This window comes from Anolis sagrei, chromosome 2 (assembly GCF_037176765.1).
Source record: "Anolis sagrei isolate rAnoSag1 chromosome 2, rAnoSag1.mat, whole genome shotgun sequence".
NCBI classification, from domain to species: Eukaryota; Metazoa; Chordata; class Lepidosauria; order Squamata; family Dactyloidae; genus Anolis; species Anolis sagrei.
The window spans coordinates 275,777,414-275,791,372 of record NC_090022.1 but is presented as its reverse complement, the minus strand read 5'-3'; the positions used below and the strand labels follow the sequence as shown (position 1 = coordinate 275,791,372).

At 45.6% G+C, this 13,959-nt stretch overlaps 1 protein-coding gene across 3 annotated transcripts in view; it reads right to left on the bottom strand.

Moving 5' to 3' along the window:
- The window catches only part of FGF10 (fibroblast growth factor 10), a 152,867-nt gene that overhangs the window by 102,363 nt on the left and 36,545 nt on the right, over nt 1-13,959 (bottom strand). The window contains exons 1-2 of one of the 3 annotated variants that reach the window (XM_060761463.2): nt 6,342-6,643; nt 5,031-6,013 (exon numbers count right to left, since the gene is read on the bottom strand). In XM_060761463.2, coding sequence (XP_060617446.2) covers nt 5,031-5,445 — 415 coding nt within the window. In that variant the 5' untranslated portion in view covers nt 5,446-6,013; nt 6,342-6,643. Of the gene's footprint in view, nt 1-5,030; nt 6,014-6,341; nt 6,644-13,959 lie in introns of those variants that run through there. The other 2 variants (XM_067464611.1, XM_060761464.2) reach the window with 2 other exon arrangements.

Here is a 13,959-nt window from a genome sequence, read left to right as displayed (position 1 = left end):
CTAACCTGCTCTCAAGTGAAATGGAGAAGGCTGCTTTATCATTACTGTTGAAGTGCGATCAAATTGCCAATCTAGTTAGAGTCTTTAAGTTAGAAGGGAATGAAAGTGACATCTTGTTGACACTTGCTATATTTAGCCTCCTCCTCTGTTTTTATATTTATATCTTTTCCTATCTCCAAGGAACTCATAAAGATTGCCCACCTCCCTCTCTCAAACATAACACCAGCTCTGTGAAATGAGTTACACTGAGTGTCAATGATTTCTCCAATGCCATTTAAATGAGGTTCATAGCTGAGTTCAGACTCAGGTGCGCTCGGATGGCCCTTGACATTTTGCTACCTGAGAAAAAGAACAAGATGGTGCCACTGGCTATTTTATTTACAGAAGCTAACCAGACAAACTGTTTTTAAAAATTTCATTACTGACAATACATTCATTGTTGGTAAGCATTCACAACTTCAAGTCCACCCCATTTTATCTAACAACTTGTCTGGCTTTGAAGTTCTGCATGAAAAAGCCTCACGTAGGTCAAATTATGGACATATAACTGACCAGCAAATTTAGAAGCTTTACATTTTGTAGTAGAGCTACAATGCTTCACTCAGTCCCAGGATGGATCCATGGTATTTCCAAGTGAGGTTGGGAAAGGTGATTATTTGAAACCCAGGAGAGCTACTGTCAGCATCAAATTGCCACTACTAAGCAAGAGCAATCGAGGGTCTGACTTCGTATATGGCAACTTCCTACACTCCTATCCTATCACTATGGAAGAACGTGTGGATCAAGAATAGGGCTCCACAGTTACCTATGTATCCACTGCCAAGACACTCCACTTGGAAGGCCATCATAATCGGACAATGAGGGATCACCTAAGTAAGTAGAGTAAGTATCCTAGATTACACTTTTGTCATACAACTCCTTTATGCTACTATCTTGTCAGAAAGCACAAAGTATCACATATTGTATACTGGCTTGAGAACCGAATGAGCATTCCTAAATGACACAAATTGATGGATACAAAATATGGCATAGGCCAATGAACGTAGAGTATGAATAGCAAAAACAAGTCTGGGCTTGCGGCATTGCTTTATCACACTAAGCTGGAATAAATGGGTGGGTGGATATCATGCTTTCAGATTATGTTTCATATTATATAACATCACCCACACTTCCCAAAGCTGCATACTGCCCTCTTTTTAAAGAAGTTGCCATTAGCTACGCTCTTGTCTGCATGAAACTGCCACTGTCCTGTCCATATATAACTGCTACCTGGAGCAGCCGTTTAATTATGGTACTTTACTTCAGATAGTAAGAATGGCATAGGTTTGATCCCCACACTACTTCTGAGTCAAGAGAGTTTGCAATCCATCCAGTTTGGCATCATGGATAGAGAATGTTGGATGGGAGATATTTAGATGTTCACTGAGCTCTGAAATAATCTGGGCTCCCTTGTCTACCTTGTAAATCTCTCTGCCCAAGTTACCTTATAGAATAGTTGTGATGATATAGTGTGGCTATCCCAAGAAACGTAAGGTGCAGAATGCAAATATAAAAAGTTGTTGGATTCTCACATCTGCATGTACATTTGTGCACAAATCCACCTATGGTATTCACCAATGTGAGAATGCAATAAGACAGGTTATACAAATACTTTTCTAGAAAAGTCTACACTATTCAATGAGCTATTTATTTTCGGCAGGCTGGAGTCACTTACAATTATAATAAAACAGACAGTTGTTTCTCTTGAAACTGTGCAGGCGAGAAAGGCGACTAGGAGGTTACATTACTCTAGTGCAGGCAAGGCACAGAGCTTTGTGTGAGAGACTTTTCTGCCACTATATATCTGCCCTGTAGACACACAGACACACTTATGCATGTGTATGTATGTGTGTGAAGGATTTCTTTTTTAGGGAAAGAAACCAACCCAGCAGGATGTGTGTGGGGTCTGGGTGACTCCGTGCAGCCCCCAGATGTTTACAAGGCTCTCTCCTGGTTGCAACATGAGACCCTTCTGTGGGGAGAGCGGGGAAGAAGGGAAGACCTGACGGGATGCCACAAAGCTGCGCATGCTGAGAGGATCTGACAAGGCAGAACAGTCAGGTTCAAGACACAGACTTCAAGATGCTCAAGTGCTGGTGCTTAACAAGAAAAATGCTCAACAAGTGAAGGAAGGTCTAGGAAGTGTGAGCTGTCCAACTAAGGGGGCATCTCTAAGACACTGCAGAATTAATGCAGTTTGGCACCACTGTAACTGCCATAGCTCCATGCTATCGAATCTGTAGATGTTTACAGGTGGGAAGAATTGTTACGAAGTGGAACTCTTAAGAAATGCCATTAGTCAGGCAGGGGAGACCTAGCAGGGCTGATGGGATTTTGGCTTGCATAAATAGGAGTCTAGTGCCTAGATCAGTGGTTCTTAACCTGTGGATTGCGGACCACCAGTGGGCTGCGAGAATGAAAACCTGGTCCACGAGCCTCCTTCCTCTTTATTTTATTTTATTTATTTTACTTTTGCTCCTTTTGCGCCACCGGCCACTCCTTCCGTGTTGCTGACCATGGCATATGTTCTGGATCCGAAACTAGAGCTGATGCAATTTTCTGAATCAGCACCCCAAACCAAATCTAAAGTTGACCAAAAACTGTATCGTAACCTTTTTGGTACTAATGTTTAAGAATGGTCCCTGGCCAAAGTGGTTCCTGGTAAATTGGTCCATGGTAAAAAAAAGAAAAAAGAAAAAGAAAAGTTGCGAACCATTGCTCTAGATCCAGGGAAGTCATGCTACCCCTCTATTCTGCCTTGGTGAAACCACACTTGGAATACTGCGTCCAATTCTGGGCACCACAATTGAAGGGAGATGCTGATAAGCTGAAATGTGCCCAGAGGAGGGCAACTAACATTATCAAGGGTCCAGAAAACAAGCCCTATGATGAGTGGCTTAAAAAGCTGGGCATGTTTAGCTTGCAGAAGAGAAGGCTGAGAGGAGACATGATGGGCATGTATAAATATGTGAGAGGAAGTCACAGGGAGGAGGGAGCAAGCTTGCTTTCTTCTGCCCTGGAGACTAGGACAGGGAACAATGGCTTCAAACTACAAGAAAGGAGATTCCACCTGAACATTAGGAAGAACTTCCTGACTGTTAGAGCTGTTCAGCAGTGGAACTCTCTGCCCCAGAGTGTGGTGGAGGCTCCTTCTTTGGAGGCTGTCAAACAGAGGCTGGACAGTCATCTGTCAGAGGTGCTTTGAATGTGATTGATCTTTGCTTCCTGGCAGGGAATCTTTGCTTCCTGGCAGGGGGTTGGACTGGATGGCCCACGAGGTCTCTTGCAACTCTATGATCCATCTCCTTCTCCCTCATTTTGACCTTAATTTCAAAACCTCTCCTGAGTTTTGCAAGATGGTTTGCTTCACGTTCAAACGTGAAGCAAACCATCTTTCAAACTTTGAGTGCGGAAGGAGAAAGCAGTCCCGATCCCGACTTCAGGCAAAGCCCTGAGCAAAAAAGGGAGAACAGACACTTTGCGCCCTAAAAATCCGTAATGGAGCCAGTCCCCTCCACCGGCTCCCCTTTCCAAACTTCGCTCTCCTAGTGAGTGCGGCGCACTCGAGGAAGAGAAGGGCAAGAAGGAGGAAAAACAAAAACCCCGCTCGGAAATGGAAAGCCGGGAAAAGAACTTGGGAAAGAACCGCTTTTTCGCCTCTCTAATCCAACATCCAGGGATTGTAAAACATACTGATTAAAACCTGTTGCTGATTCCTGCAGAATTCCGAAGTTTGTAGTTTAGGGAGGACCCTTTAACAGCCTCACTCAACTACAGAACCCAGAACTCTGCAGGAGGCAGAAACCGGATTGAAAGTGGATTCATTATCTAGTTGTGAAGGAAAGTCACGCCAAGAGAACGTCAGGCAGGTGAAGACCAAAGGGCGAGGGGGACTCCTCAGATCATCCTCCCTCAGAGGCAGTTTCCCGACTCCAGGGAAAGCACTCTGTACATGGGTAGAGGAGGGGCGGAGAGGAACAGGTTCTTGGGCGCGGGGCCAGGAATTAGCGTGGGCTGCAGGATCAACGCTGCTCAACATTGGCTCAGTGCGCGCCTCCACAAACTATACATTCAAAGGATCAATCGAACAGGCATGAGCCAACTTGGGCCCTCCAGGTGTTTTGGACTTCCACTCCCATCATTCCTAACTGCCTCAGGCCCTTTCCTCCCCCCCCCCCCAGGTATTTTGAGCCTTCCAAGTGTTTTGGACTTTGACTCCCACCATTCCTAACTGCCTCAGGTCCCTTGATTTTCCACTCAAGGTATTTTGGGCCCTCCAGGTGTTTTGGACTTTGACTCCCATCATTCCTAACAACCTCCGGCCCTTTCCTTCCCCCCCCCCCTCCAGGTATTTTGAGTCCTCCAGGTGTTTTGGACTTTGACTCCCACCATTCCTAACTGCCTCAGGTCCCTTGATTTTCCACTCAAGGTATTTTGGGCCCTCCAGGTGTTTTGGACTTTGACTCCCATCATTCCTAACAACCTCCGGCCCTTTCCTTCCCCCCTCCAGGTATTTTGAGCCCGCCAGGTGTTTTGGACTTCGACTCCCACCATTCCTAACAGCCTCAGGCCCTTTCCTTTCCCCCTCAGCCGCTTAAAAGGCCTGAGGCTGTTAGGAATGGTGGGAGTCGAAGTCCAAAACACCTGGCGGGCCCAAGTTGGCCCACGCCTGTTCTATAGCATGGAGCCACGTCAGTGAAAGCGTGAATTCTGCCGTGTAGATGCTGCCTTAGCTGGACAGCTCACGCTTGGGAGAAGAACCCGTTCCTCCTCCTCCTCCTCCTCCTGCTCTCAAGGCGAGATCGCCACTGAGCTCGTGCAAAGTGCCTCCCTCCTCCCTCGGAGGCGCGCAACACAACACAACAGGTGGAAACAGAGTCGAGGTGACACATTTCAAAAAGTGAAAACAATCCTTTCCCCCGCGAGCAGCACAACAACAGGTGGAAAGGCAAGAACACACAATTCAAGAAGCCCCCTCTTCGTGGACTTACTGTAGGGGCAGTTGTCCTTCTTGGTGCCGCTGACGTTGCCGTTCTTCTCGATGCGGAGGAAATACTTGTTGAAGCAGTAGAGCTTCCTCCAGCGGACGTCGCCCCGGAGGTGCTCATAGCTCCGCACGTGCCTCCCGGCGCTGGAAGAAGGAGAAGAGGAGGAGGAGGAGGAGGAGGAGGAGGAGGAGGAGGAGGCGTTGTGCCTGCCTCCCGGGAGCAGCCTGTCATCCTCACGGCAAGGCAGCGCCCAGGACGAGGGCGGCATCACGCCCAGCACCATCGCCGCCCCGAAGAAGAGCAGCAGGAAGACGCCTCGGCCCCGACGGAAAGAAGCAGAGGAGGAAGGAGGAGGAGGAAGAGGAGGCAGGTGGGCGAAGGCGGCGGTGGCACCTTGGCTCAGTCTCCATCTGCACATTGTCCTGAAGCTCCGGGCGCGGGGCGACGCCTCACGGGAAGAAACATACTGGAAAGGGGCAGCCCGGGCCGAGGCGGAGGGACGGCGGAGGCAGCGCGGGGCCGCTCAGGGCCGGAGGGGACGAGGACGAGGCCGGGGCGGAGGCGGAGGTCTGGCCTGAAGAAAGGAGGGCGCCCACATCCATGCCTCAGCGCGGCCACGCAGCCGCTCCCTCCTCTCCTCCTCCTCCTCCTCCTCGCCTTCTTCTTCTTCTAGGAGCCCCTTCCAAGCCTTCCAATCGGGCCAGTCTTGGCACTTCCCTCCAAGGAGACCCTTTCGCCTCTTCCTCCTGCCCCTCCGACGGGGACACCAGTCTGAGGCTCCCCTCCGGTCCTCCGAGCGCTTCCCTCCGGTCCTTCTTCTTCTCCCGCTCCTCCAAACGCGCAGGCAGAGCAAAAACCCAAACTTCTCGCAGAAGCGCTCACTCGCCTGCCGTCAAGCTTCAGCTTATTCCGCCTTTCCCCTTCTCCTGTTGTCCTCTGGCCCCATCTTTAAGGTACACAGCGCAAGGCCAGCCCGAGGGAGGAACCTGTGGGGAGAGAAAGAGAGGTGACAAGGCTCGCCAGGCACCCCAACGCCCCCGAGGTTCAAGCGCTGCGGTTTCTGCGTCCAGCCCTTAGGAGCAGGTTGGCGGGAGAGAGAGAGAGAGACAGAAAGAGAGGCAGGAAGGAAAGGGGAGGCCGGAGGAGGAGGCCGCCCCCAGCCCCTCCGCCCTGCCTTGGGACACTTGCCCCCTCCCTCTCTCTCTCCCTCCCTCTCTGAAAGGTCTGCCCCCACCCCCGCTACTTCCCTGGCTCCCAGGTGTCCGAGAGAGAGATTCGAGAAGAGACCCAAGAAGGAAGCCCGCTGCGTCCCACCTTTCTCTCCCTCTTTTTCCCTCCCTCTCTCTTTGCAGCAGGTTGGGAGGAGAGGAGAGAAGAGACGTGCCTCTGGTGGTCAAGTTTTATTGGCCGGGGGTTCAAGCGGCGGTGGCGGGACGTCCGAAAGGCCGGGGCCGAGTGGCGCGGGTGGGAAAGAAGCGGGCGAAGGGCCGGCCCCCTCCGACGCCCTCCGCTTCGCCCTCCCGGAGAAGCAGAAGCAGCAGCAGCAGCAGCAGCAGCAAGAGCCTCCCGCTAATTGCTCCTCAAGCCCTCCTTCTGGCCACCAGCATGGCTTGCAGACGCGGGCTTCCCTAATTTCCCTGTCTCCCAGGCTCAGCCAATCCCCTCTAGGCAGCCCCCCCCCTCCTTCTTTTTAAAAGTTGTTTTCTAGAGAAGGATTTTTTATTTTATTTTTTTGGCAGGCAGCAGTTGAGAGCCACCTGGTGCTGGTTGCTTTGCTGACTCGCTCCCTCCAGTCGCCTCCTCCGCCTCCTCCTCCTCCTCCTCCTCCTTCCTTGCTTGCTTCTCCCCTTGAAGGAAAAGGAAGTAGGTCGGGAAGAGCTGGGAAGAAGGGCAAGGAGGCAGGCAGTGAAGCTCAAAGGAAGCCGGTCCCAATCTTGTTGTGGCCATGCCTCACCCAAGCATCTACATAACAACTCCAACTATCCTCAGTTCTTGTGGGTTTTTTCGGGCTATATGGCCATGTTCTAGAGGCATTTCTCCTGACGTTTCGCCTGCAACTATGGCAAGCTTCCTCAGAGGTGAGGTCACCTCAGAGGTGACCTCACCTCTGAGGAAGCTTGCCATTGTTGCAGGCGAAACGTCAGGAGAAATGCCTCTAGAACATGGCCATATAGCCCAAAAAAACCCACAAGAACTGAGTGATTCCAGCCATGAAAGCCTTCGACAATACAAACTCCAACTATCACCCAAGTCAAAAAAGGAGCACCATTAAAGCCCTGGCAGACTGTGCATAAAGAATCTGCGAACTCCTCCTCCTTCAAAGTGAACTGAACCACCTCAACTGGGCTCTCCAGGCCAATGGAGACTCCACCACAGACATCAGAAGATCTGTAAAAGCAGAGTTTCTCAATCTGGGGGTTGGGATCCCTGGGGACTTGCAAGGGGGGGGGTGTGCCAGAGGGGTCATCAAAGACCATCAGAAAACACAGTATTTTTTGTTTGTCATGCAGGTTCTTTGTGGAAGGTTTGGCCCAATTTTATCCTTGGTGGGGTTCAGAATGCTCTTTGATTGTAGGTCAATGATAAATCCCAGCAACTACAACTCCCAAATGTCAAGGTCTATTTTCCCCAAACTCCACCAGTGTTCACATTTGGGCATATTGAATATTCATGACAATTTTGGTTCAGATCCATCATTGTTTGAGTCCACCATGCTCTCTGGATGTAGGTGAACTACAACTCCAGGACACTACAACCCACCACCAGGACACTACACTCAGAGGACCATCGTCCTTTAACTACGAGGGATCGCCTAAGTAAGTAAGTAACTCCAAAACTCAAGGTCAATGCCCACCAAACCTTCCAGTATTTTCTGCTGGTCAGGGGAGTTCTGTGTGCCAAGTTTGGTTCAATTCCATCATTGGTGGAGTTCAGAATGCTCTTTGATTGTAGATGAACTATAATCCCAGCAACTACAACTCCCAAATGACAAAATCGATCCCCCGCAATCCCACTCATATGCAAATTTGTGTGTTGGGTATTTGTGCCAAATGTCATCCAGTGAATGAAAATAAATTCTGCATACCAGATATTTACACTGCAATTCATAACAGTACCAAAATTACAGTTATGATGTAGCAACAAAAATAATGTCATGGTTGGGGGTCACCACAACATGAGGAACAGTATTAAGGGGTCATGGCATTAGGAAGGTTGAGAAACACTGTGCAAGACCAAGACGAAGCCAGAAGAGTAAAGACAAAGATCCACCCAGAGGAAAAAAATATTCTTAACATACATCAAGGGATCCACTGACCGCATAGGGAAGCTGATGAAAAAACACAACCTACAAACTATCTACAGAGTCAGACCCACTAAGAAAATCCAATAAATGCTACATTCAACAAAGGACAAGAGGGATCCTTTCAACTCTGTAGGAGTCTACCATATACCATGCAGCTGTGGACAAGTCTACATAGGGACCACCAAATGCAGCATTGCCCAGACACAAATCAAGGAACATGAAAGGCACTGCAGAGTAATACAACCAGAGAAATTAGCCATAGCAGAACACTTGATAAACCAACCTGGACACAGCATATTATTTGAGAACATAGAAATGCTGAACCACTCTAACAACCACCAGGTCAGAGAAGCCATTGAAATCCATGAGCATGTGGAGTATTTCAACAGAAAGGAGGAAACCATGAAAATGAACAAAACCTGGTTACCAGTATTTTAAAAAACTCTAAAATTAGGACAGTAAATAAAGAAATACTCTGAAAATAGGGGGATTCGAGACATGAATCAATCAGGGCCAGCTAACATCTTCCAACAAAGGATTCCCCTAGGCAGGAAGCACCCTGGCCTTGAAGTTGTAAGGCTTTGCAATGCTAATCAAGGTGATTAATTGCAAGATTCACATTTGCATCCAACAGACAAGAGTTCTTTCTCCCACCCTGAACCTTCCGCAGATATATAAACCTTCCTTGCTTAGTTTCCAACAGACCCCACACCCTTACCAGCTGTTAGGATTTCTGGGAGTTGAAGGCGATAACATCTGGGGACCCACAGGTTGAGAACCACTGACTTAGGGCATAACCATAAGAAATGCAAAAAAGAAATAACTGTTAATAGCTCATTCTCAAATTTTCCCCTTTAAATTCAAATTGCTTCCCTATGGGGTGTATGCCCCACAATGAGAACCAGGGGCTTATAGGAAGGTATATATATATGTGTGTATGTATATATATATATATATATATATATATATATATATATATATATACACACACACACACATACACACACACACACACACACACATACATTAACGTATGTAGTAGACTTACAGATAATTGGCAACCATGGAGATTGGTAGATGTGGATAAATGCATTTTCTGGTTGCTTGAGAGTTACTATGAAAACAGGCCTAAGACTATACCATACTCTAAACCAGGCATGAGAAAACTTGGGCCCTCCAGGTATTTTGGACCTCAACTCCCGCCATTCCTGACAGCCTCAGTCCCCTTCCTCCTATAAACTCTGTATTGACTTGATATAAATATTTAACTACAGCAATTAAAAGCAAATGAAGACAAAAACACAAACTTAACTCATTGTAATACAATTTGACTGCATTATAAAAACAGCTTTGTGAATGCTGCATTATTTCTTTGAATTTTGGGTCACTTGCTTGAGAGTTCTGGTTGCTCACATTCTGGTTAAATGAGAGTCTACTGCAGCATTAAACCTGGTGGTTGTGACCCCTGGGAGGGGTCACGAGGGGGGGGTATCAGAGAAGTTGCCAAAGACCATCAGAAAACGCAGTATTTTTTTTATGGGCATTGGGGTTCTTTGTGAGATGTTTGGCCCAATTCTATTGTTGATGGGATTCCGAATGCTCTTTGATTGTAGGTGAACCATACATTCCAGCAAATACAGCTCCCAAATGTCAAGGTCTATTTCCCCCCAAATCCACCAGTCTTCATATTTGGGCATACTGAGTATCTGTGCCAAGTTTGGTCCAGATCCATCATTGTTTGAGTCCACAGTGCTCTCTGGAGGTAGGTGACCTACAACCACAAAACTGTCCACCAAACCCTTCTAGTATTTTCTGTTGGTCATGGGAGTTCTGTGTTTCAAGATTGGTTCAATTCCATTGTAAGTGGAATTCAGACTTCTCTTTGATTGTAGGTTAACTATAAATCCCAGCAACTACAACTCCCAAATGACAAAATTACACCCCCCCCCCCCCCGGAACCCTACCAGTTTTCAGATTTGGGCATATTAGGTATTTGTGCCAAATTTGGTCCAGTGAATGAAAATACATCCTGCATATCAGATATTTACATTACAATTCATAACAGTAGCAAAATTACAATTACAAAGTAGCAACTTTTTAAAAATAATTGAGAGTCACCACAACATGAGGAACCTTATTAAGAGGCCATGTCATTAGGAAGGTTGGGAACCACTGGTCTACTGGATATAGAAAAATGGCTGCTAGTCTAAGATTATGTACATGGTTATAGATAGGCATAACTTATGCAGCAAGCAATTTAAGCAAGCAGGGGCTTTATCAGGGCATAATGTGCCAAGTTCAGTCTTACATTTCTGCTAAAAATTGATTTCAATTTTTAAATTTAAAATAATATGTTTTTGAATACTTGAGTTTCAGTTAACTGAGAATTTATACACACACACACACACACACACACACATTTTCTCCACCGCACAGCTACTTGCACAAACACATTCACACATACACATTGTGTGTTTGTGTGAGCCTATGTACATGGCTTCCCTTCCTCCTGCTGACTTCCATGGAGGTCTCCTGTGCAGTCTCTAGTCCCTTTCACATCTTTTTCTCTCTCCTCCCCCCTTATTTTTAAGGAATCAATCAATGATTTTTGCCTTCCTGCTGAAATAAGTTCTGGGCTGGAGGGGAGAGAGAGAACAACACTTTTTAAGCACACTCTTCCTTTTGCCGCTTCTCAAGATTTATCGCTCCCAACTCCTCCTGGAATAAGGTCCCCTTAAACGGCCAATTTCTAATTGCTAACATTACTCAACTTAGCAAATCACTCCTTGGACTTCAAAAGAAAATATAAGAGAGGGGGCGAGAGAGGGGGGAGGAGGAGGGGACACTTTTATTGGCATTGCAAAGATTTGCTCATAAAATCAGTCTGTTTCTCTCTCTTTTTTCATGATTATTAATGCAATTTCCTTTACCAGAAAGAGGCACATTTTCCATAGTCATCCATTGTTTTTGAAGGGCGCAGGTTAGTGATTTATTTCCCACAGAAGGTGCTGTTGTTATCCATCCTTCCCAGTGAATTTGTCATGTTCCACCAGGGCTGTCATGACAGATATACTAGGCTTTTCCTGTAATGTCCCATGTGCTTGCCAAAAGCAGGCTTCTAAGGTAGGATGTGCCCAATTTGCATGGCTACCTTTCTTCTTAGGGAAGAGAAGGGGAGATTAGTTCTTCTGCATAGTTTTTACAAAGGATTACCAGATTACAGTTAACTGTTAGAGGGTTGCAAACTGCAGTGACATACATGGAAGTATGTGTTGGCATTCATCAGACTAAAATAAATATTGCAACATGTGAGAGGAGGATTCATTTTTTTTCGTGTTCAAGGAAAGTACTATAGAAGGGGGGGGGGGGAGGAATTGGATTGTCTCATGTAAACATCAGGCTTGCTTGGAAGAAAGTGTGATCTAAAGAAAATGCTGATCAATGGAATGCAACTGAAAAACAGCCAAAGCATTATATGGTGTGCATTTGGAATCAATCTTTCCTTGCCTAGCAAGCAGAACATACACACAGAGCAAACTAGTTCTTGGATCTGATTGATTCATTAGCTTGGGATTTAGAGTATATTGGTTATGTTAATTATGATGTACTACCAACCCCCCCCTCATTTCTGATGTACTACCAACCCCCCCCCCCCTCATTTCTGAAATTTATGGACTTTACTTTGGGGGAAGAAACATTTTAAAAACTTCCAGAGTGAAAGAAAAGTCGCATTCCAAGATCCATGTGTTTTTTTGCATTGTTTGTACAACTCTGAATTATTTATTTCTTCATATTGGAAGCATGTACAAAATCCTTTGGAAAGTGGCAGTGTTGCATTTGACTGAAGAGATTTTTGATTTAAGAAAAATGGGCCTAGACCATTTGTCTGAAGTACTTTGGGAAATGTGTTCACTTATTAACGTTCATTTATTTATTTGTGTACATTATTTGCATCCCAACAGCTTAAATTTTCTTGTGGTTTACATAAAACCGTGAGAAGCTCAAGAATTTATGAGGTGTTTCCTCATTGATCTAAGGATCAGTATTCATGATATGTTTCCTCTGATCTACATGTTTCTATTGCTTTTCAGCCCAAAGGATAGTTTGTATTTACAAATAAACCATCAACCTAAACTGGCATGGAAACCACTCAGAGAAAACAAGCACAGGCATATGAAACCAATGCAGATGTTTATCTACACTGTGGTGTGTATCAATGCCCATTGAACTGCCAATCTTGGCTTTGCCTGTGGATCTGGATGTCTCCCCAGATGTAGCTGACTGTGTGTGATTACAAAGACCTAGGGGAATAGTTTGTTTCTTTTTCCAGTAAGGAGTTTCCAAAACATGCTATTTTTTCATGGATCTGAACTTGAGAGTTATAGGATCATACAATCTTAGAATTGAAAGAGACCTCATGGGTCATCCAGTCCAAGCCCTTGCCAAGAAGCAGGAAAATTGCATTCAAAGTTCCCTTGACAGATGGCCATCAAGTCTCTGCTTAAAAACCTCCAAAGAAGGAGCCTCCACAACACTCCAGGGCAGAGAGTTCCACTGCTGAATGGCTCTCACAGTCAGGAAGTTTTTCCTAATGTTATACAAGGCCATCATATATCCTCTCAGCCTTCTCTTTTGCAGGCTAAACATGCCCAGCTCTTTAAACCACTCCTAATAGGGCTTGTTCTCCAGACTCTTGATCATTTTAGTCATTTTATTCGCCCTCCTCTGGACACATTCCAGCTTATCAACATCTCCCTTTGATTGTGGTGCCCAGATTTGGACACAGTGTTCCAGGAGTGGTGTGACCAAGGCAGAATAGAGGGGTAGCATGATTTCCCTGGATCTGGAATCTATACTATTTATGCAGGCCAAAATCCCATTGGCTTTTTTAGCTGCTGCATGACATTGTTGGCTCATGTTTAACTTGTTCTTCACGAGGACTCCAAGATATTTTCAGTGTACTGCTATACAACCAGACATCCCCCATTCAGCCATTTCCTATCAGAAATGATACGAAGCTGCATTTTTGTATTAGGTCTGTTTTGGTCTGTCTAGCCACTCTAGTTGGCAGCTGTGAGACTTTCAGGCAGGATTCTTTCCAAGGTTGACTTGGAGATCCCTGATATTCCACTGTAGTCTGTCATCCAAGTACCAGCCACAAAGTAATACTGTAGCTTGCAAAATTAGAAAAGATCAGGTGTTTCCATTGTGATATCTCCATTCTCTATGTTTTAAAAATGAATTTACCATTACTTGCCAATTTCTTCATTAATTTGAAGCTGAGATTTACAATTCAAATTTAATTTGGGTTGAAAATACACGTCCTTCACAAATCTGAATATAGGCACAAAAATCAACTGTGTGAGAAAGTGAAACTGACAGATTTGATCAATCAAGGCTTTGAATGCTTATGCTTAGATGTTAAGGAAGACATTGGCTTGAATTCCTGTATATTTAATTGTTTTTGTGATACTGAATTTAACAACAACAACAACAATAATTTTATTTTGTACTCCATCTCCGAAGGGACTCGGGCCAAGCCCAATCAATACAGTAAAAAACATAACACAGTAAAATACAATATGAAATACAACAATAACATTATAACAATATAATAATATTTAAAAA